This window comes from Gobius niger (genome assembly GCF_951799975.1).
Source record: "Gobius niger genome assembly, chromosome: 8".
NCBI classification, from domain to species: domain Eukaryota; kingdom Metazoa; phylum Chordata; class Actinopteri; order Gobiiformes; family Gobiidae; genus Gobius; species Gobius niger.
The window spans coordinates 32,236,466-32,261,216 of record NC_136859.1 but is presented as its reverse complement, the minus strand read 5'-3'; the positions used below and the strand labels follow the sequence as shown (position 1 = coordinate 32,261,216).

At 46.2% G+C, this 24,751-nt stretch overlaps 1 protein-coding gene across 1 annotated transcript in view; it reads left to right on the top strand.

The window, feature by feature from the left end:
* The window catches only part of LOC306967020 (semaphorin-7A), a 140,053-nt gene extending 116,399 nt beyond the window's left edge, over nucleotides 1-23,654 (top strand). The window contains exons 11-14 of the mRNA XM_079561902.1: nucleotides 14,766-14,881; nucleotides 17,487-17,659; nucleotides 20,780-20,835; nucleotides 22,282-23,654. Of these exons, the coding sequence (XP_079418028.1) occupies nucleotides 14,766-14,881; nucleotides 17,487-17,659; nucleotides 20,780-20,835; nucleotides 22,282-22,628 (692 nt within the window). The 3' untranslated portion in view covers nucleotides 22,629-23,654. The remainder of the gene's footprint in view (nucleotides 1-14,765; nucleotides 14,882-17,486; nucleotides 17,660-20,779; nucleotides 20,836-22,281) is intronic.
* The last annotated feature ends 1,097 nt before the right edge of the window (nucleotides 23,655-24,751 follow it).

Below are 24,751 nucleotides of genomic sequence, written 5' to 3'. Positions count from 1 at the left end.
GACCCATGCCCACTTTGCCCAGATTCAGAGGTGTGCAGTCAGGAGCGTCTGTGTTTTAGGGTGATGTGGGAAAGGAAACACACTCAATCTGAGACCCAGGAACTCCTTGCTGTGAGGAAAGAGTAACCATTCAGCCTTCATGCAACCATTGAACCAGTGTAAATCAGGCTTAGGACACACATGCTTTCAAAAGCTTTTGTTTTGACCTCGCGTTTTGTAAAGCTGCATGTTTTGGCAGAACCTTTCTTACATTTCATTGATGTGGATTAGAAGTGGTCTGACTGACTGTGCAGGACCTGCAGCAGGAGTCAGAGGCACGGCCTTCAGTTCAAACCATAGCAAAATATGTATGTATTGTTGTAATTGTGCAATAGCCTTCGGCGCACCCCCTCCTCCGAGGTTTTTTTTTTCTTCTTACTAGAAGGATTTCTGGCTGTGGTGGAATATGGATTTGTACTTACATTTTAACTTTTGAAACCCTTTGTTTGCTGTGAACATCCCACACAGATGAATAGGCCTATTCAGTCAGTTATTTTCACTGCAGACGTGGCTAAAACCTCATTGAGGATCGTACAGCTTTGTGAAAAACAGATTTTGAAAGGTCGACTTATTTTTCAAAATAGTCAAGTCGACGAGTCGTGTGATGACATCATCATATTAACATGAGGACATCAAGTTCCCATCCAAATCCTTCATGTAACAATGTAGGCTCACATTCTTGGCCTCATCACATCAAAGTTCAAACTAGGCAGAGAGAGGGAGAGATTGACACACGACTAGTCCAGTGGTTCTCAACCTTTTGGAGCCGCAACCCCCATTATAACAGGTAAAGGGGTTCGTGACCCTCCGCCCGGGTTTTACCGTGAAAAATAGGAACATTAGCCGACATAATTCTTAAAAAACAAAGAAAAAAACAAATGGCTGAAATAAAACTCATCAAACTTTGATCAAATAATGGTACTCTGGTAAAGTAGCAAACACATGCTACAATAAAACATTTGATTATATGCTAATGAAATTATGTGTATTTCATCTAAATGATCTGGCGACCCCCCCAAATTTGTCTCGCGACCCCCTTGTTGAGAACCACTGGACTAGTCAGCCGACTCGTCTAAAATGATGTCGACTAGTGCCGCATTAATGCCCTACTGTGTATAGTGTCGGGGTGGCCACCCTCACATCCTCTTTACATTGAGACAACAGTAGCTCAGGCACAGAACCATTGAAATAAACAAGGTAGGTGGAGGAATAAATACATAAAATATATGCTGAAATATGAAAGTATTGAAAGTAATGCTAGCTTTTTTGTTTTTTTCACTGCTAGTCCATAATCTGCTTTGGATTGACTTTATTTAATTCACCAGAAAACGTCTAAAATGAGTTTCATCAGGCCACGCCCCCAGTATGACGCGTTTCCGTGTATCTATGAGCCTGTCCAGAACACCAGAAGATGAAGGGCACCACCTCATGACCTCATGAAGGTGGAACAGAGTATTTGGAGATGAACTAACCGCGCTCAAACACGCAGGGATGAATACGCCAGCAGAACTGAAAATAATCCTTGTCTATTTGAAGGAAAAGGCAGAAAACAAGTTGTGCTTCCGCAGCCTCAGAACTGCCGCTCGTTTTTTTGTCCAGCCCTTCTCTCGGAGTGCCCTTGTCGAGAGTTTTCCCCGCCCTTTTTTTTTTTCCGGAGCCAGCTTCTCGACGCCCCGGAGTTTGTCACAAGTGTATTAAAAGTCGGCGCTTCTCCGCACTCCAGTGAATCTTCCTGCCCCCACAATTATCAGCTGCCAGCGCGGGCCGTGTACCGCCGCGCACTCCCTCCCCCCCCAGACGCGCTCTCCATGCATCTTGTGGAGCGAGTGGGGCTTGACAAGGAAGGTTACGCTCATTTCACCCCGGACGAGTGCTTTTTCTGCGGCTCCGCGTACAGGTGCTTCAGCGTACAAAAGCTCTCCACAACTTTTCAAGCTTAATTGTATCCGACATCAAAACGTTATTTTGGATTTAACAAGAGCGCAGTACAGTCATCGATCATGATGAGGGGGGAGGAGTGTCCCCTCGCAAACATCCAAGTGGAATGCGGGTAATAGCGGAGAACGTATGACTTTCCAGAACAAAGGTCGTCAAAAAAGCCATTTTGTTTGTGAACTAGAGGAACTCCAGATAAAAGATGAACTGCACAGACTTAAAGTGCAACCTCTAGTGTTTATTACGATATATTGTCCTTGTTCCAGTCACTAGAGCGAGGACAATATATCGGTTTGTATAATATTGCAATACATGCCGTCAAACTTTATGAAAGCCAGTCAAACGCACTGATCTGGGATTGCTTTGTGGGGTCATTGTGCATGGAGCCACTTCTCTTTAACCTCTTAACTCCCGCCTGAACCGAGAGGATCTTTTTCCTCACGTTATCAGATTCTTTTCCATCATTTTTTTTGTTGGGTTTTTAACTCATTTTTGTAACTTTTTGGTCATTTTTTGGTCATTTTTTCTCACATTTTTGTCATTTTTTTGGTCACATTTTTTTAATCAAATTTTTTTCAGTTTTTGTCACATTTTGTCATTTTTTTGTCCATTTTTTGTCCATTTCTTGTGACATTTTTGCCACTTTTTCATCCATTTTTCGTCACTTTTTTCATCAATCTTTTCTCACTTTTTTGTCACATTTCCATCATTGTTTTTCGTCTCAGTTTTGTTGCTTTTTCACAGCTTTTTTCCCGAAGCTTTTGGATTGGGGGTAAAGCCAAACTGGAGAAAATGTGCTCGGTTCAGGTGGGAGTTAAGGGGCTAACATTTTCACTAAATTGAAAAATCTTGCTTGTAATGGTACATTTTTTCTGTAATACTTGAAGCACTAAGGCTGTTTTTGTGGAGTGTGCACTGTGACTGTAAAAGTACTTTTGATGGTTCATTGTAGCAGTTGCCTTGTAGTGTTAAGTTGAGTTTTGCTTTATTCATCACCGTAGAGAAGTTTGTCTCTGCATTTGACCCATCCTCAGTGCCGCAGGGGTGAAATGTAGGAGCAGCGTGAGTGTAAGTAAATCTAACCCAGTATCAGGACGTACTGATTTGAAAAGAGGAAAAATATAAGTTTGATGACCTCTTTTGATTGTATGACAATTGTATGGAGGGTTGCAGAATTCCAGGAACTTTCAACATTAGAAATTGTCCATGGGAATGAATAGAAATGTATGGGAATTTCCGGGAATAAATGGGAATACACAGCAGAGAAGAAAAGTCTCAATGAAATCGCAGTGTCTGACCCCAGGGTTTGAAGAGGACAGTGTTTTAGGCTGTGACCGATACAAAGAAGAGCTTTTGGAAGTGAAACAGACTCATTCTGTGTTTGTTTCTATCTTCATATTCACGAAGCGTGCAGTTTTACAATATTAGATTGTTTTAAAAGTCTGTAGTTTAGGCCTGCTCGGTGTCAGACATAGGCCCCGCCCACTTCTCTTACAGTAATGATCTGAGTCTCAGGGTGTGAGTTAGTGATCACAGTGTAATAAAAGTCATGATAGAAAACTTTGTCCCACCACTTAAGTAGTATTAAAGAGGGGGTATTATGCTTTTTTCAATCACACAGCACCAGTCTATAGCACACTACAATGATGACGAAACCTTCTGTTGGTCTGTAAATGCAGTAAATTAGAATAACTGCCTTGTATAAAATTGCTCTCTCAAAATGGCTGTAGGAAATGTCTTGAAATAGGCCTCTGTCTCTTTAAGAACCTCTGACCCTTTCAGACACGCTGTCTGTGGCATCAGGCGTCTCCAGGAGGTGGGGGCGTTCCTAGGAGGACTCAGGCAAACCTATTCCTAAAATGGCTGCCATCAGAGTTTTTACAGACTACTCAAAAATACGTGAATGTGCCAAGGCAACACTTCAGGCATGTTTTTAATGAGGGAATGACAGAATAACATGATGTAAAGCTTGAAAAAGTCCATTTTAATAATAATAATAATAATAATAATAATAATAATAATACCCCCCTTTAAGCACAATGTAGGTTTATGTTTTGACGCTATGGAGCCTCACGCATCAAAAACATTATGAATGGGTTGTTCACCAATTGTCATTTGGACAGTTTTTAATTTTGGAAAATTCAGATTCAGATTCATTCAGATTCATGTTCTTGTTAGACTCCCGAGGGAGGAATTTGACGTGAAGGAGAGTCAGGTGCATGACATAAATACAAATACAAGAACATAAACCCATTACAAAAAGACACCCACAGTGGCATGGCTTTACACATTCACATGATATTAGCTGTTCTCATTAAGTCATTGCCTGTGTGAGTACTAAAAAACTAGTTTCTGAGCTAAAGTCCATTGAAAGTATCGGGAATTATCCACCCTATTGCAGTCTTAGCTGTATGTAACATGAGTTGTGAATGTGAAGAGCAGATGCAACAGATGCACAGCACAACATGCATGTTAAGAAGAAACAAACAGGTCTTAGCTCTGTCATAGATGTTTTCAACAGAGCTGTACGTCTGCATTTTGACATGGCCGACTCTGACAGGCTCAAATAGCAACATATTTGTTGTGTTCACGATCTGACCAGGTTCCGGACAGACTTTCTTATTTAAAGTTAACAAACCCGTAATGCGCTCCCCCGTGTTTACCTCACACCGTCCCCCGTGTAAAGCGTGGCGGTTGTCACGGGGCAGGGCGGGGGCCACGGCGGCGGACCACGACGGGATGGTTGTAAACACTATAAAGCACAGGTACAGAGCCGGTGCGTTTCATTTCCTTCACCAGCTCCTGACAGAATGATCAGCGGGAGAGGGAAAGCCGCCGCAACACTTTCAATCACAGCAGCCCCGCGGCCATGGACAAATGTCAGCGTCTGCACTTGTATCCAGTCCACTGAGCCTCTCATGCAAGTGAATGAGGCGCAAAGGTTAGCGCAGCGCAGGAGGGTTTGTACAGGCAGGGTAATCATCCACAAACATCACCATTTCAGTTTGAAACTTGAAGATGCTTTATTTATCATCAAAGACTGGTGTTCCTCCGGTGAAATGGGAGCGCCCTCTACAGACGACAAAGGGTATTATCAATATTTAACCTCTTACCACCCGCCTAAACCAAATGCATTCTGTCCTCTTTGGCTATCATAATATGATAGCCATATTATAATATGGCCTGTGTAGCACCTCATTTGAAATGTATTTTTCCATCCATCCATCCATTTTCTTCCGCTTTATCCGGGGCCGGGTCGCGGGGGCAGCAGTCTCAGCAGAGATGCCCAAACTTCCCGATCCACACACACCTCCTCTAGCTGTTCTGGGGGGACCCCGAGGCGACACCAGGCCAGCTCGGAGACATAGTCCCACCACCGTGTCCTGGGCCTTCCACGAGGCCTTGTCCCACTAGGACATGCCTGGAACACCTCCGTGGGAGGCGACCAGGAGGCATCCGGAACAGATGCCCGAGCCACCTCAGCTGCTCCTTTCGACGTGAAGGAGCAGCGACTCTACTCCGAGCTCTTCCCGGGTAACTGAGCTCCTCACCCGATCTCGGAGGGTGCGCCCAGTCACCCTGCGAAGGAAACCCATTTCGGCCGCTTGTATTCGCGATCTTGTCCTTTCTGTCATGACCCAAATCTCATGACCATAGGTGAGGGTGGGAACGTAGATCGATCGGTAAATCGAGAGCTTTGCCCCGACTCAGCTCCCTCTTCACCACGACAGACCGATACAGCGACCGCATCACTGCTGACGCCGCACCAATCCGTCTGTCGATCTCACGCTCCATCCGTCCCTCACTCGTGAACAAGACCCCGAGATACTTGAACTCCTCCACTTGAGGTAAGGACTCCCCACCGACCTGAAGAGGGGAAATCACCTTTTTCCGGTGGAGAACCATGGCCTCGGATTTGGAGGTGCTGATTCTCATCCCGGCCGCTACACACTCGGCTGCAAACCGCCCCAGTGCGTGCTGAAGGTCCTGGTTCGTTGAAGCCATCAGAACAACATCGTCCGAGATGAGACTCTGAGGCTCCCAAACCGGACACCCTCCGGCCCCTGGCTGCGCCTAGAAATTCTGTCCATAAAAGTTATGAACAGAACCGGTGACAAAGGGCAGCCCTGGTGGAGACCAACACGCACCGGGAACAGGTCTGACTTACTGCCGGCAATGCGAACCAAGCTCTTGCTGCGGTCATACAGGGAACGGACAGCCCTTAGCAGAGGGCCCCGGACCTCATACTCCCGGAGCACCCCCCACAGGGCACCACGAGGGACGCGGTCGAACGCCTTCTCCAGGTCCACAAAACACATGTGGACTGGTTGGGCGAACTCCCACGAACCCTCGAGCACCCGATGAAGGGTATAGAGCTGGTCCAGTGTGCCACGACCAGGACGAAAACCGCATTGTTCCTTCTGAATCCGAGGTTCGACTATCGGCCGGATCCTCCTCTCCAGCACCCCGGAGTAGACCTTACCGGGGAGGCTAAGGAGGGTGATTCCTCTGTGATTGGAACACACCCTCCGATCCCCCTTTTTAAAGAGAGGGACCACCACCCCGGTTTGCCAGTCCAGGGGCACTGTCCCCGACCGCCACGCGTTGTTGCAGAGACGTGTCAGCCAAGACAGTCCTACAACATCCAGAGACTTAAGGTACTCAGGGCGAATCTCATCCACCCCCGGAGCCTTGCCACCGAGGAGCTTTCTCACCACCTCGGTGACTTCAGCCCCGTTGATGGACGAGCCCACCTCCGAGTCCCCAGCCTCTGCTTCCTCATTGGAAGACGTGACAACGGGATTGAGGAGGTCCTCGAAGTACTCCTTCCACCGCCCGACGACATCCCCAGTCGAGGTCAGCAGCTCCCCACCCGCACTGTAAACAGTGTTTGTGAAGCACTTCCCCTTCCTAAGGTGCCGGATGGTTTGCCAGAATCTCTTCGAGGCCGACCGATAGTCTTCCTCCATGGCCTCCCCGAACTCCTCCCAGACCCGAGTTTTAGCCTCCGCGACCGCACGAGCCGCAGCACGCTTGGCCTGCCGGTACCTCTCAGCTGCCTCAGGAGTCCCACAAGCCAACAAGGTCAGGTAGGACTCCTTCTTCAGCTTGACGGCATCCCTTACTTCCGGGCGCCACCACTGGGTTCGGGGATTGCCGCCGCGACAGGCACCAGAGACCTTACGGCCACAACTACGAGCAGCCGCATTGACATTGGAGGAGGAGAACAGAGTCCACTCGGACTCCATGTCCCCCGCCTCCCCCGGAATCTGGGTGAAGCTCTTCCGGAGGTGGGAGTTGAAGACCCCACCGACAGAGGGATCCACCAGACGTTCCCAGCAGACCCTCACAACACGCTTGGGCCTGCCAGGTCTGACCGGCTTCCTCCCCTGCCAGCGGATCCAGCTCACCACCAGGTGGTGATAAGTTGACAGCTCCGCCCCTCTCTTCACCCGAGTGTCCGAGACACGCGGCCGGAGATCAGATGACACAACTACAAAGTCGATCATCGACCTCCTGCCTAGGGTGTCCTGGTGCCACGTGCACTTATGGACACCCTTGTGCTCGAACATGGTGTTCGTTATGGACAAACTGCGACTAGCACTGAAGTCCAATAACAGAACACCACTCGGGTTCAGATCTGGGAGGCCGTTCTTCCCAATCACTCCCTCCCAGGTCTCACTGTCGTTACCCACGTGGGCATTGAAGTCCCCCAGCAGAACAATGGAGTCCCGTTGGAGCACTATCTAGTACCCCTCCCAGGGACTCCAAGAAGGCCGGGTACTCTGCACCGATGTTGGGCCCGTAGGCCGAAACAACGGTGAGAGACCTGTCCCCGACCCGAAGGCGTAGGGACGCGACCCTCTCGTTCACCGGGGTGAACTCCAACACGTGGCGGCTGAGCTGGGGGGATATGAGCAAACCCACCCCAGCCCCGGGCCCCGTGGGCAGAGACCCAGCCACCAGACGCTCGCGTTCGGGCCCCAACCCCAGGTCTGGCTCCAGGGTGGAGCCCCGGCTGTGCCATGCCGGGCGACGTCACGGTCCTTGAATGTCGTACGTCCATGAGGGTCTTCTGAAATTTATTTTTATTTTTTTCAATTTTGGTCACATTTTTGTTGAGTTTTTGTTATTTTTTTGTTGAGTTTTTGTCACATTTTTGTTGAATTTTTGTCACTTTTTTGTTGAGTTTTTGTCACTTTTTGGTTGAATTTTTGTCACTTTTTTGTTGAATTGTTGTCACTTTTTTGTTGTATTTTTGTCACTTTTTGGTAGAGTTTTTGTCACTTTTTGGTTGAATTTTTGTCACTTTTTGGTTGAATTTTTGTCATTTTTTGGTTGAATTGTTGTCACTTTTTGGTTGAATTTTTGTCACTTTTTGGTTGAATTTTTGTCACTTTTTTGTTGAGTCTTTGTCACTTTTTGGTTGAGTTTTTGTCACTTTTGTTGAATTTTTGTCACTTTTTGCTTGAGTTTGTGTCACTTTTTGCTTGAGTTTTTGTCACTTTTTGGTTGAGTTTTCAATACATCCTTGTTTTCTTCTCATTTTTTGCGGCTGTTTTGGTGCTTTTTCCCCAAGAAGCTTTTTGATTAGGGTAACGCCAAACTGGAGAAAATGGAATCTGTTCAGGTGGGAGTTAAGAGGTTAAAATATTGCACACAAGCAGATGTCTGGCGATGAGACAAGGCCAAGTATCAGTTCAGCTTAATAAAACCCAGACACAGTATTGTTTAGTTGTGATGCATTTTATACAGTGCCAAAGGAATTTACCAATAATTCATATCAACCGGCTGATATATCGGGCCTATATTTGTTTGTTTTTTTACAATATTGGCCAATAAAAAGGCACTGGCATTTTTATCTCCGGAACCGAAAGTGATAGGGATTAAATTGAGTTGGAAAGAGCCCAGTCAGAGCTTTAAAATGAGTCCTCCCACAACTTCACAGGCCTCAGGGGGGGCGGAGAAACATTGCAGTTAAAATCAGTTTGTTCACCTATTTTCATATATTTTATATTCTACGCTTTTGCTCAGAATTCGGGACCATAGAGAGAGAGAGATAGAGACTTACTGATTTTTGTCTTTCAAACAAGCTCCCGCTGAAGTACCTATACGGTTCGAGGTTTTATCTGTCCCTTTTGACTTTCCTTGCCAAGTTGAATAATGGATGATTTGCGGCTCACGGGAGAGCCCCAAAAGAGTCAAAAGATCGTACGTGAGGCTTTGGAGGCTGCAACCTGACAAATAGTCGTAACCCCGACACCACACAGAAGTGCCGAGGTGAATGACTAACCGCCTGCAAGAAGGGCTTATCGGGTCGTGCTTCCCCAATCTCGGGCTAAAGCATTTAAGGCACAACTCAAAGCTGTTCATGAGGGAGCAATAGAATAATACCTTTTACGGCTTACACCTGTTAAATATGGACAAAACGAAATCCATCTCAAATGTGTCTCAGCGCGTGGTGACCTGCGCCTGGTGCCGGTAACTCTGCGGTTATCCTGTTTAGTCAGCAGTCCCGAGTGGCAGACGCGCGCCGCACTGTCACCCGTTCCCCTTGGGCATTGTCTGGCTGCCATTTTTGTGCTGAGCTATTGTTTTTGATCAAAGTCCCCGAAAATAGCGGCGGATGAAAATACGAGTTAAGAATAGAACTGTCGTTTTTGGAGTCTCAAAGTGCACGGTTATAATAAAGATGGAAAGGCGAGTGCAGCAACTGTCAGTGAGAGAGAGACTGTGGAAATATTGAGACGTCAGCAGCTGCTGTCCACACAGAACGGCTATAAATGGCTCGAAAGTCTATTATTGTTTTGCATACGGCGAACGGTGATCCAATATTTAAAGAGAATGGGGACATGTGTTTCGAAACATAACTGGAACTGTATTTTGTTTCATCAACGCTTGTTTGCATCTTCAGTTTCTTTTGCTGTCTCCGCTGTCTGTTGATGACCCCTCCCACTCCAGGAAGTCCTGACCAATCAGGAAGCCCTCCACATTATAAAGCCTTAAAGGGGGGGTATTATGCAAAAACGACTTTTTCAAGCTTTACATCACGTTATTATGTCATTCCCTCATTAAAAACATGCCTGAAGTGTTGCCTTGGCACATTCACGTATTTTTGAGTAATCTGTAAAAACTCTGATGGCGGCCATTTTAGGGATAGGTTTGCCTGAGTCCTCCTAGGAACGCCCCCACCTCCTGGAGACGCCTCCGAGCTTTCGTCACCAGCCGAGTAACCAACCACTGCTCCTCAGCAGAACCCCCTCCCCACTGATGCCACAGACAGCGTGTGGAGGGGGCGTGTCGGAAAGGCTCAGAGGTTCTTAAAGAGACAGAGGCCTATTTCAAGACATTCACTACAGCCATTTTGAGAGAGACATTTTATACAAGGCAGTTATTCTAATTTACTGCATTTACAGACCAACAGAAGGTTTGGTCATCATTGTAGTGTGATAAGATAAGATAAGATAAGATGGTACTTTATTGATCTCACAGATGGAGAAATTGCATTGATATAGACTGGTGCTATGTGATTGAAAAAAGCATGATACCCCCTCTTTAAAGGAACAGGCCACAGTTTTGTCAATACTGAGATATGTGCGTTAAAGTGCTCCTAAGGTGTTATTACGCCTCACAATATAGTACCCCTTTTTACCTGCTGAGAAAATCAACATGTTTAATTTTGTGTGACTAGACTTGGAACGTGTAACTTTTCACGTAACTGACAGTTACGCATCAACTCGTCTAAGCTCAGGTAAGAACATATCTCAGTATGGGAAAACAGTGGCCTTTAAACTGTATTCAAATTGTATTTATCATAATAATCAGCGCCAATGTTGCACAAATCCGTAGGGCTTCTTCTTAGGGCCAGAGATGTTCAGTTCGACCTTATAGTAGAACGTGAGGAAGAAAATAGCTCCAACGGCTCCAATACATACAGACCAGTGTAGTTAAACTACTTGTGCGAGCCAGGAAGTATGACCTCATCACACCCATTCTGTTTTCACTGCACTGGCTCCCGGCTTCTGCCCGGATCGATTACAAAATCCCATAAATACATCACTGGTCACGCTCCACAATACCTGCAGGAGCTCATATCACAGAGCCTCCACCTTCATGTTCCTATCACCAAGCACCGAACCATGGGGGACAGAGCCTTCTCAGGGGGCAACGCTCAGAGCTGTTCCTTGAGCCGTGGCATTAAATGATACGATACTTTCAAATTGTCATTGGAAGTTTGGATGATCTTAGTCTCTTCTTTTCATTTTCATTAAAGGAACAGGCCACCGTTTTTCCATACTGAGATATGTTCTTACCTGAGCTTAGACGAGTTGATACGTACCTGTCTGGTCTTGTCTGGACCAGTGTGAGCGCCCAGGGGTGAGCGGGCATCGCCTCTTGCTTGTTGTGCGTGCCCATGGAAGAGCGTGGTCGCTTCCAACTTCACCCCCGTTTGGAACTATAGGAATATACTGGGAGAGGCCAAATGCTAACAACAGCTTTGGTCGTTGTGCATGACTGGGCACACACACAAAGACCAGACAGGTACGCATCAACTCGTCTAAGCTCAGGTAAGAACATATCTCAGTATGGAAAAATGGTGGCCTGTTCCTTTAAGTCATATTTTATATATTATCATATTATATATTATAGGGGTCATATTTATGGTCATACCGCCTATGCTCTGCCCAATCCCGTCAGACCTTGGAAGCTAAGCAGGGAAGGGCCTGGTCGGTACTTGGATGGGAGACCGTTTGGGAACACCAGGAAGCCTAGCGAATGTAGTGGTTGGTGGTCGGAGGGGTCGATGGCGCAGACTGGTTGCCTCGCTTCCGTCAGTCTACCCCAGGGCAGCTGTGGCTACAATATTAGCTTACCACCACTGATTATGCAGTGAATGAATAGTGCAATGTAAAGCGTCTTTGAGTGTCCAGAAAAGCGCTATATAAAACCGATGCATTATTATTATTATTAGTATTATTATTCTATTTTAGTCGATGAAAATGTTTTGATATTTTAGTCTGTCTAAAATTATCACAACATATTTTATTCGACAAAATTCCCTGATCTCCATTGTCAAGAATTGTGTGAAAAATGGGGAACAATTTGAGAGAAATTGGGTGAAAACTGGGATAAAACAACAGGCATTAAAACTTGGGTCTAAAGATAGAAGATTTTTTCGAGACTTTGATTTTTTCAATACCGGTAGCGGCTAAACTTTTTTTTCCCGATAACACACTGGTAACGCTCAACGGTACCCAGCCCTAACTCTGAGTTCCAGTAAGTGCACACTAAATAACTCAAACGGAAGGTGCGTAGTTCGGTCCCCGTCCGTTCTCCTGGTACTCTGGTGTGTGAATGTGCGTGAGCGGGTGAATGGTTCCTTGATATATAGAGCTGAATGGAGCTACAAAAAAAACAGGCTGTAGAAAATGTGTTCCAGCTTCCTTCTGGCCATGTTTGGCAAGGAAAAAACAAACAAGCCCATTTTGTAATATTGATTCATCAACACCTTGAATCCGGGACCCCGACGCCTGTTGAGTGTTTACAGGTCTCTGATTTACGATTCTCGCTTTTGTAAAGGCTTGAACTGTGCGCCTTCCTCGTACGAGAAGGTTAGGCTGTCTACACTTGGCAGCCCGGATTATTCAAGTTTGCAAACAGCTCGCAGCAAAATGAGACAGTTTGACACTTGAGAAATGAAACTCAGATGATGGATGACTCATTGTGGCTGCTTACTACTGTGGTGCGCGGTGTAAAACCTTGGTGTGACTGGCTTGCAGCTTAACCTTAAAATCTTTCTTTGGAAGCGTTGTTCAGACATTCAGAACTGCGGGACAACGCTGGCCGTTTCTGTTGCGTAACTTGAGTGAGGAGGTGTTGCGAGAAGTCGAACTCTTTGAAGCTCCATACCATCTTCCCTCATCAGAATGTGTCCGAAGAAATGTTTCTTTTACAAGCTAAATCACAAAGCTCTTCAAGAGGCGCATCAGAAACCAGACGGGACATAAACAAGACCAGTCGTCTAAAAGCTTTTCTAAATAGGCAGCTTTTTTTGTAAAGAATTTCAGAAAAACAATATCAGAGTCGGCCGCACTGAGGGACGGAGGCGTTACGCTGTTTTTGAGCAACAACTTAAAAGGACAAATCGTCTTTCTGAAGTAATTCTAAAGCAGGTCTGCAGGTGTCTGGCACAGCAGATTAGAAACATTTTTGAGGGTCTAACCATGTGAGACTCTAGAACAGTGGTCACCGAGCAACAAGCAAACAACTTTATTTTTGGCCTGTCCCTCTTGGCGTGCCAATTAGCCTGTCCATAGATGCAGTACATAATAAAACTCCTGATAGTCCTGACAAGGCAAGGCAAGTTTATTTGTAGAGCACAATTCATACACAAGGCAATTCAAAGTGCTTCACATTTGCATAAAATTACAAGAAAACAGATAAAAATCAATAAAACATTAGCATAAAATTAATCAATTACAGTAAAAGGCAAGAGTGCAGATAAAATTGTCATATACACAGGAAAAAAGAACTGTTTTCAGCCTGGATTTGAACATTGTCAGAGTTGAGGCCTGTCTCACATCCTCGTGAAGACTGTTCCAGATGATAGTTGCACGAAACTGAAACACAGCCTCACCGTGTTTATTATTGACTCTGGGAACCACCAGGAGAAGGGGGAACTATATTGTAAGGCGTAATATTACCAGGAGTACTTTGACATCTCCACTTTACTTTGCGGACGCCGAACTACTCCTCGTTTGGAGCGATAGTGGAGAGGAGGAGAGGCTAAACGCTAACGGCGTCTGCGCTGTGTTTACGTGACTGAAGGCACGCGGGAAGACCAGACAGGTACAAATGAACTCGTCTAAGCTGAGGTTAGAACATATCTCAAAAGCGGTGGCCTGTTCCTTTAACAGCGCCCAGCCCTGTCCTGAGAGAAGACAGTGTTCCATGGTTCCTCTGCAGCATCCTGCCATCAAAGGGCTGCTCTTCATGCTTTCAAAACGTGACCCAGAGTCTAATCATGCACGTGTCTCTAAGCACCGCAAACCCTCCCTCCACCGCGCACCGGTCCACGGAAAATGCCAACGCAGGGAGGAAGAAACTGCCGTAATGTCTGTCTGCAAGAGCCCCGCTGCAGTGTTTTGAAGACAATTCAGAGCAGATTCATTCAAACACGTAGAAAGGGAGAGGTCTAAACAAGAAGTCAGAAGCATGAATCATAAATTCAGGGTCAGAGCTGGATAAAGTTGGTCGAATTATATCAACGTGATAAAAAACAGTTTTTGACTTTCTGACTTTGAGACATTCATGCACTGAATCATTAGCGCTGACTTAGATTGACGTATGTCGGAGTGTGGGCAGGCGATTTGAGTTTTTATGAGGATGCAACGTGGCTAAAAGTCCCCGAAGAAAGTCCAAACACATTTGCTCTGTAATACGAAGCGTGATGTTTTTCTGTTTGCTATTGAGATCTTTTCTTCAGCAATACATTGTTTTTCCAAGCGTGACAGGTCCCGCCGTTGACGCGGACATTGCACAAGCCGTTTGCAATTTACAACAAGGCCGACTTCTGAGAGCGAGGGGGGGATTTCTCCTCTCAACTTTTCATTTTCAAGTTTCATCCCAAAAACTGAACTCTATTCCATGATGTCGTTTGGTGTCGTGTCTGCAAAGCCTTTCACTCAAATCTTTTCTTAAACGCGTCTGACATTTGAAGTTACGTCAGCGCAAAGGAGGGAAAAAGAACCCTAAACTTCAACCTTCTTTTTTCTCTTTTGTTTGAACAGAACAAGGCAAAGTACTGAAGGTTCTTCACACCAGCGACGGGGCTTTCATCATCTCCCAGTACTCGCTGTTCCACAACGAGAGTCCTATTCTCAACATGGCCATCGACTCCCAAAAGGTACCGAAATCCGTACAGCACTATCCGACGCCATCAATTATTCACTACAGCCGCTGCAGCACACGTCCACACACACACAAGGAGGTAAAGGAGGGAAAATGCAGAGCTACTGTAAGGGTTTGGTACAATGTAAAGTATTCACAAAATTGTTGTTATATATGTTGCTTTAATGACCACTTTCAAGTTTCCAAACGATGACACAAGGCGAGATGAGTCAGAGTTTGTCTGTAGGGCAGGGGCGGACTGGGACTGAAAAACAGCCCTGGACTCTGACCAGCCTGGCCCAAATTATTATTTTATTGGTATCATCAGCAAAAAGAACAGGAAAGGTGGTCATAGAAACAGAAGCAAAATCATTAATATAAATATTAAATAATAATGATCCCAAAATTGAACCTTGTGGTACACCATACTCCACGGAATTCCTTTTAGATTCATGTTTGTTTTATACTGGGCTTTACCCAAATCTAAAAGCTTCTCAAATGGAGATCAACAATGTAACGCCTCATTTGAAAAGCTAAGACCTACAAAAGTGATGCAAACTTTTTTTTGTCATATTTTTGTTGCCTTTTCATCACATTTTTGTTTTGTTTTCATCCTCTTTTTCTCGCTATTTTGATGCTTTTCTTTCTAGCTTTTAGATTTGGGTAAAGCTCAGTTGAGGCGGGACCGGTGGCCCTAGAGCCAGTGGCCCTTCTGTGCTCTTCCAGAATGGACATATGGCCAGTCCGCCCCTGCTGTAGGGACCATCCTTTGGACCAAAATGATCAAAGTATTGTTAGTCTATGATCATTTCTAGTCTTTACATAGTCTATGACAAAACAAATGCAGCCGCACATGGTTCTTTTGGGACTCTTCCTTGGTAATGTTATTCATGCATGGATTGGATTTAATCTGCATGTTGGATTATTGAACCTGCCGCTGACTTCTTTTATAATCGCGGTAACTGTCAAACCAGTTAATCGTGACATCCCTAGTTGCAAGATGTGAGGATTGTAGAATCGTGAGCCTTTCAGGTTTCAGACGCCGTGTGTTTAGCTGAGTCAAGTGCCGCATGCTAACGGTGTTTATGTCCACGGAAAAGTGCAGGGAAAGTCAAATGCGTTCATGCCTGGCCTCTGTTGCTGGTGTTGTATATTGTTGCTACGTCTGACAGAGATCACCTCTGCAGCCAGAGGAGGCTCACTGTGCCATGAGTGCTCCAAACTATCAGACACGGCCTGATGCCAGTCGCAGCTCGTCTTTGGTCGTACAACTTTTCGAATATTAAGCTATGTCCCTGTCTCACTGTACGATCTAAGACCTACCCTAACTGAGCTACGACTTCCTTATGACGAGATTTTCCTTATGACAGTTCATCAAAAGGTTTTGCATTGTACACCAGTTAAAGTGGACATGTGCAAAGAGGCTTGTAAATAGACTTAAAACATTATATTGGTGCCTCATCATTGGTATTTTAGGGTGTGTACATTGAAACAATGTCTCCTTAAGAATTATATAATGAAATACAGGCGAGACCTGGTGAAGACATAGACTGGGCCTCTTGCTGGCAACAGTGGAGATAACTTATTAAACAGTTTAAAGCCTGGCTTTAAAGTCATGTTACTTTTGGACTGTCACACAACATATTCTTGCTCAAACAGCCCCACATTAGAACAAAGCACAACAATCTACTACAAAAGATTTGGTTTTATGTGGACAGCGCCCTCTTCTGGAGGAGTTTCCATGACATTCAGAGTACCTCTTTGCCTGGCCTGCCAAACTACATGCTTTTTCATAGATATTTCAAAGACATATAGTCTGGGAGCAAGTATGATCTCAACGATTTCCCGTGGGCATGATTGACAGACGGCATCAACCAATTAGAGCAACGCTAGACCTCACAGCAACAAGTGTCAGGAAGCCTTTCCAAAAACGTCCTTATTTACAAGGAATGCTCTTGCTCCAGTTTTAGGGATTACATTTTTTTTTCCAAATGATTTAAAACCGTTGAAAGAGCAGAAGAAAACATCGTATCACTCGCCGCGCACGCCATCTCTATTGCGTTGGTAGAGTGAAGTAACGGCTTCCGCGTCTCGGGGGAATGAAGTCCCGCCTCTCGGTGCGTGATTGGACCGATGTGGGTAAAATTGTGAAATGATCGGCTGCGAGGAGCTGTCCAGACGGTTCTTCTTTTGAACAGAAAGGAGGAGTGTCTGGCAGGCCAGGCAAAGTACCTCTGGGGGCCAGCCACGTGACGCAAACAAGTAAAACTAAACACTTTAGAATCTGCTTTATGGAAACTCAAACTTTTATCTGTTGCAGCTGAACCTGAGATCAGAGGCTCCACAATTCTGATCGGTGACATCTATCACTCAAAATATGTCAGAGACAGAAAAAACAAAAACCCTCAGCCTCTTGAGGTTAGGTTATTGCAGTCGTCAAAACCTCGATTGCGATTCGATATCGATAAACCTCGCAGGCCTAATATGTCTCCTTTAAAATCTCTATGGGGTTTACACTATGACACCAGCCTCACATTTGATGCAATACATCAACACATTCTCTCTCTTCTTTCCTCCATTATCCATCACCATGTGTTTTGTGTCCCCCCCCCCCGCTATAGGGCCACCTGTACGTGGGCACAGCCATGGAGGTGCAGAGGCTCACGCTGGCCGACTGCGGTCGCTACGGAGACACGTGCCGAGATTGCATCCTGTCCCGGGACCCGTACTGCGGCTGGGACCGGCTCAAGCGGAAGTGCATCCCCATCCCGCCTGGATACAATGTCACCACCGGGTACGATTGGACGTGACGTCACACCGTGAACACAGCGCCGCAGGGGGGAGGGAGGGGGCGAGGGATGAGGGAGGGAATCGCGCCTATAGGAAGATGAAAAGCTGCTCGCCACAATATCTGCCGCACTTTGATAAGACTCTTCATATGCCCAGCTTCTTTCTACTCTGTGAGCCTGCACTCGGCTCTGATCAGATTAGCCGGGTTATGTAATTATGCTGCTTTTGAACCCAAGCCACAGTACGGTAGGTTGGCATGATTTGGCAAAAGTACAGCGGTTGCAATTAGATCAGGAATTCATTTTTATATTCAGGGTTTGGTTCAGTGCATATTTTAAGTACACATGACATGAAGAGCTAAACGGAACACATCTGCTGAGGTCTGAACTACAGGGTTTTCTGGTTGTATACATTATAAATACCAAAGAAAGGTCAGGTTGTTGCAGTTTTTAGACGACATCATATTATGCTGATGTTGTAATACACTAAACAAAAGGAAGTGCCTGGATTGTTCAACGACCTCAACATCCCGAATGACCAGGTTATTCCATGGAGGAATTTCTTCTTCCCTGACAGCACGGGCATAGTCCAAGATCGGCGAAAAACAAGTATTGCTAAAGTACTGGTATGGGAAAAAATGGAACAGTGCCCAGCCCAACACAAAACACTAGACCTTTGGACATTGCAGAAGCTTCTTGAAACAACGCCACAGCCAGAGCCGGTGCCGACCTTTCTGGGGCCCGAAGCAAAAATGTACTAGGGAGCCATACAGTTCGCATCTCAAGGCTAGTCGCCGAAGAGCAAACTCATTTACGATCAACAACAGTTCCACTGTGCAGTAGAGCAGGGCAGAAGTGGAACATCATGGCCTCAATTTTGGGCCCCGCTGTGTGAGAACCACTAACCATTTGCCCCTGTGAGGCTGGTGTTTAGGACAACACGAGGCTAAACACCAGCCTGGCTGTTACGCCCTCTTTGCTCTAGGGTACAAAGAAAGGAACACAGTAGATTGAAATAACTAAAACTGCAGATTTTATTCTTACTAAAAGGTAAAAGGGAACAAAAGGGTCCCAACGGCCCAACGGGTAAAACAAAAAAAACACTAACGAAAACCAAAAGATGAAAACGAACAAAATAAATTTACCAATCGAATAATTCAAATTAGTTCCTAAAACAACAAAGCAACCTAAGGAACTAATATCAAACAAAGTGTCTCAACTAAACCAAACAAGTCACTAACAAAGTAAGGCTAGTCATTTAGTGACAGAAATTAAGAGACACACGAAGGCGAACTGGGTTCCACAACTCCCCAGCCGCCTCGAACACGGGAAAAGTCCGTGGATTTAAAGGGAGTGGCATTCCAGGTGCTGTGGCCCGATTGGCCAGCTGGTTGACGGCCTGGTCCGTTGATTGGTCTGCCGTGTGGGAGGTTCTCCAATCGGTGACGAGCCGGCGGAACAGGAGCGGACCAATTACGCAGCGGGCCTCACCGAGCGGTTGTGCATATATTAAAACAAAGCTCCGTTTGCGAACAGAAATAACGGGAGTGCAACAGGGCTGAAATCCCCGTCCGTAACACCGGCTATTTTCCCCACTTTTTAAAATGGTGAATGGTCACATTCTCTCACCTCTGGTCCATGATCCACAGTTTGGGAACCACTGATTTAAAACGGTTATTTCTATCTCACCACTGAGAATACGCCTGGCGGTAATTCGTTTTAGACGCACATTCAGAGAACTAGAGTTACTGAACGTAACTCTGTGTGGATTCAACTTCCCTTAGAGACAAATACCACGGCTTTGCTCACTTCTATCCGCCAAACTACCGTCCTGATCCTCTGCTGGAGACGATAAAAAGAAAATAGTTTAAATGAGTGTGTGGCCGATGCAGCACCGCGTCCACGGAGAAAACATGAGGCGAGCAGCACCCGGGAGACGGGAGAGACAGCCGCGGAAGGCGAGCACCGGGAGACGGGAGAGAGCCGCGGAAGGCGAGCACCGGGAGACAGACAGCCGAGCGGGGATGCGAGCGGAGAAGCACTCGCGCCTTGGGGGCGGGGGGGGACAGGGGGGAGGCGGGAAGTCTCTCCTGCTCATCCACTTCAGCAAATTGCTCCATTTTGGTGTTATCTGTGGCAAAGTAGGCGGAGCGTGAGGGAGCGCTGTCAGAGCCCGTCGCCGTAACAACGTATTGATTAAGCAAAACAACACTGTAATTTGACTGAGATCCGGGGCCCTTGCGGTTCCACCCAACTTGCAAAGTCTGCGTATAGGAAAAAAACGCCTCTGGCCACAGCAAATGCAATCAAAGCTAAAGGCGCTTCAACCAAATATTAGGGAGCGAGACCTGTTTTTTTTCTTTTGGGCTGGCGGTGTATTAAATCTCGCAACTCTGCAGTCGACGATTAAATAACAGATGTTCATTTTGTAGCAACGTCTAACATCATGTCAGAAGTGATGGAAGATAATGATGTGTCAGAAAAGAAAGATCTCACTAAACGAGGAGAAGACGGAGAGAGTAATAGGAAGCTAGGGGACTAACTTTTCCCATTTTGAATCAAAACATTTGATCATTTGGCATTGGGATGTGTTTAGCTCATTTCACAGCCTCCGGGGGATTAATCTCTAACAGCCTCTATAATAAAAAAAAAAAGCCACTGGAGACATTACGGCGTAATTGTTATTCGGTCTACAATCCCGAACCTTGTAAAAAAATAAATGTCTGTTTTCCTTGCATGACTTGCACCCCCCGAGTTTCTGTCACAACAAGCAGATAATGGGCATCTGTTTAGGAGGAGACAAAAGACAGCAGGAGCCACGGCGACGATCCGAAAAGGAGCAAAGTGGCCTGGGGTTGTGTGACACCAATGGGTTTTTTCTTTTTTTTCATCTGCTTTCTCTTTGCTATTCCCAGGAAGCCCAAAAGCAGTGCATAGTGAAATGTTCTTAACACGTTTTTTCCATCGCTAACAAGACTCCCCTTTACGCACCGGCGGAGTCGCATAATTTGTCTGTGCGTGTTTAACTTTAAAGAGGGGATGTAAGAAAGAAAGAAAAAAAAAAGAACGCGGGTGCAGCGCTCTCTAATGTGGCTCATCTGTCGTCTTTGTGATTTCTCCGACAGATCTCTGATTCAGAACCTTGACCACTCCAACTCCTCGGTGTGTGAGGAGGCCGCCGGTAAGAAGCCTTTATCTCTCTTTCTCTCTCTACACTCGGCATCTTCATTAGGACACCAGCCCTTTTTTTCTCGGAGCCCGTCGTCGCACCAAGAAAAAGAGATGATAATCACATAATTGAGCGAGGTCCGCAAACCTGCAGGGAGTGTGGGGGTTTCTGTGCCGCGGCCCGACGCTTCAAAAGGACCATTCCACTTAGAAGCGGCTAATCAGCGCGTTATTCCCTCGACGCCCACGCCGAGGCTTTAGTGCCTATTGTAAGCCGTTCCGCCGATGTCACACATGCCGCCTCTGTGCCCGTCTTTTGATCTTTTCCGCGGATCTGTCCAAGTGACGGTTACTGTGCCAGGCTGTCGCATTCAATTTGTCTTACCGGGCTCATTAATGTCCACTCAAACATTAGCCTTGGATAAACAACATAACAATAAACCGTTTTTTCCACTCACCTGCCACGCTTTTTCCCAAATGTCCTCCTTCACCTGGGAGTTGTAACGGTAACTCTTTGGTGAAATGGCCGGTCCCCAAAGGCTGCCGAAGTGGTGAAATGAAAAGACACTGACAGAGACGGAGGGACCACTGCACTTTGCGGCTGAGCGCTACTGTTAAGCAGAAGACAGATTTGTGCTCAGCTTTGGGATCATTTCAAGCTGCGCCAGTTCTTCCCGAGTCATGACAAGTTTGAGTAATGTGGTGCGGCTGACAGACGTGACCAGAACCCAGTCGCAGCGAATCAAAACATGTTTGATTTTTTTAGGCCGAGGAGAAGCGCGGGGCTCTTTTAACAACCCCAAACGTGATCAACACACAGAGCGCAGCGGCCAATTATAGTTATAGACCGGAGTAAACACGGGAATAGTGTAGCCATAGCTGCTTGTTCCCACCTCATTTCCCTATCACAACAGTGGCGCAAACAGCAAAACAACGGCAACGGCTCAAAAGCATCGGCTGGCACCAAAATGTCACAAGAAGTGCTTTCTCTGGCCAGGTCTTAACCGTGAACACACTTTAGAAACACACACGGCTTTGAGACTAAAGTTACTTCTCCTCGCCGCCGTCACATAGATCTCTAGACTCCGTGGACATCTGTAAAAAGCGCCTGACACATTTGTTTGCAAAAGCAGCTGCTACTGATTGTCGTCATTTGTTGTGTTTTTAAGATGTTTTTCTATCTTTTTTCTCCAAAGAGAGAAACAAAGAAGGAGGACGGAGATAAGGTCATAATGCAGACAGACTCGTGTAGTGTGGCCGCTCCTGCGATTCTCACTCGTTATGTGTGAACCTCCAGGCTTTCTATATTCGCGCTAAATCCATGACTCCCCCAGTCTTTCCTAATTCTCCTAAGACTGAAAAAGTCTTGTAGTGTGTCCTCAGCTTCAGTGTGTATTGAGACTAACTTGTCAGTCTTGCTGTGTCAGTACACTTGTCACTAACACTTGTCTCTTCTCAGCGCTGAAGCTGCGTAAAACCTCCCCCAAAGAGGTGGTTGTTCCCAGGAACACGACGGTGTTCCTGCCCTGCCCGGTGCGCTCCTTCCACGCCATGTACCGCTGGGAGAGGGACAACTGCATGCTCAACTACCCGTGCCTGTTCTCAGGGGACTTCTGTGTGCTGGGCCCGGCCGTGGACACCCCGCTGAAGGAGGGCGTGTTCCGCTGCATGGCCACCGAGGACGGCTTCAAAGTGGAGGTCATCTCCTTCCGGCTGGTCAACCAAGGCCCGCTGTTCGCCGCCTCGGTGCTCTGCACCCTGGGCCTGTCGCTGCTGCTGGCCGCCGCCACTCTATGGCTCCATTAACTGCAGCTAAAGCTAACGCTAACCCTCTGAGGGCTCCCTATGAAGAGCTGCCAGGGAGCCATGTATGGCTAGGTTTGCACAGCATTTAAGACATGGTCAGTACACTACACTATCCGCCTAGTTAGCCGTCAAGTCTTTAGAAGTAATAGAGATTTACCAAAACGAAACGATATTCTAACAACTGTACAAACATGCTCCCCTGAAGCCATAGTTAAATGCTTTGGAAACCTGTCCTCTCTAACTCAAAAGATACATATCTATGAGTTGGGCAAAAATGTGCCAATACCAGGCCGTTCTTTTTACCATTTCTACTTGTTTTCAAAAATGAGTGTGCTTCTTTGTGAACATGTTAACCTTTAAAAGCGCTACACATCTCCTCATTCATGTGAAATTTGGGTATGCTTCATGAGTACTCCAACGTCTGGTATTGAGATTTTAAGCCTTAAAACTGGGGACTAAACTCCTAAGCACAATAGAGCAGCGGAGGCCGATGCTGCCGACTCGGCGGACCTGGTGCTATCTTTAGTCCACCATGCGCTGAGGAGGAAGTGCGTCTCGAAGCTCCTCCTCAGACAGGCAGTTTCACCTCTTTGATCAGACCTCTCCCTTACGCCTTGTTCACAGCTTTGTTTTGTCGTCTTGTTCCTTTTTCCCCCCCGTGCCATTGTCGCGCACCCTCCCCCAGAGCAGCACGACTAAACACTGGAGAGCTCGTCAGAGACAACACATGAATATGGAACGCTGCGTTACCAGGTCACCCAGCCGGGGCAGTGGATGTAGAGCTGGGAGATATCGCATAAATGATCATCAAAAATTCATATGAGCCTAGATCCCGATTTCCATTTTGTTCCAGTTTATATACACTTTTCTTTGCCTGATATGAACCTCGTCCCATTATGTAGATTTTCAGTCATCCAGGTGGTCAAATAAACCTTTTTTATTTTTTTAGATTTAGATACTTAGATTCAAAAAAAGAAGCCGGCGTTTCACTCCCTGATCTGCAACATCTGCTTTGGTTTAGTCCAGTTTTGTTATATTTCACTTAAATTGTTCCTTTTATGCGATTTGGTTCATGGGAGCAACATCTACGTCACAGAGAAGGTCAACTCCCCCTGTGGATGAAACAGAAGCTCTTGTCCATTGAATTGAATGGGCAGAGATTGTATCCAATGGGAAAAGGTAAAGTAAGTGATCTGTTGATTCAGGCAACCCATAGAAAAGACGTAGTTCTGTACATTGTCAGTACGCGCTACATTCAGCGGCTAATCTACTAGCTGCTATTGCTAATTGGTGCGTTCCAGACAACTGGTAACTGGTATCTTTCCCACTTGAAATTCACGACTTACGACAACTCAGAGCGTTCCGGGTGAATAAAGTTGTATTTAAACAAAATGGCTAATGCTAACAGTTAGCTGATATGATGCTAATGCTACATGAATGTTTTTTTTTCCATAATATAATTCAGAACATGCTAAAGAACCTTATATTGCAGGCTATGACCAAAAGTAACGTTCACGTCTCGTTCACGTCACCGATGCAGTGGCTTTGTTCAAGTTTTATCATTAGCTGCTCCTCCACCGGGGGGCGCCATTACTGTCTTTATCTCATATATGAACTCGGAGCTCTCTGGACGTCTCCGAGTTTACAAGCTGTAATCACCAGTTGGAGTGGCGTTCTAAGGCATTTTTCCTAGTCAGAGGTCGTACATTTACCAGTTTCCCGGAACACACCAGGCAACTGGAATATTACATCCCCAAAACGACTTCCTATCTGCGGCCATATTGATTCTACTTTTGTTTTCACCCACAGGGGGCGGGGCCTCAGCAAAAGTGGCCGGATGTTGCTCCCATCTGTTACAATTGCAGTTTTGATTCGACTGAGATGAATTGTGTAGTTTTGACTGCCTTCATCGGGTAAACTAAAGCTACATTCTTCCCAAGGGTTCAGACTTCACAGCATGAGGAGGCAGAATGTACTTGTGTTTGAGCGTCGAGTTTTCATTTAACAAAAAGTACTGAATACGCAGAGCTCGAAGTTCCCAATTACTGCATCAACGTGCTTCTCGGGGTGAGATCTGCGAAGTGCGAGCCGCTCCCGTCTCAAACCGGAGCCGATCCTTCGCT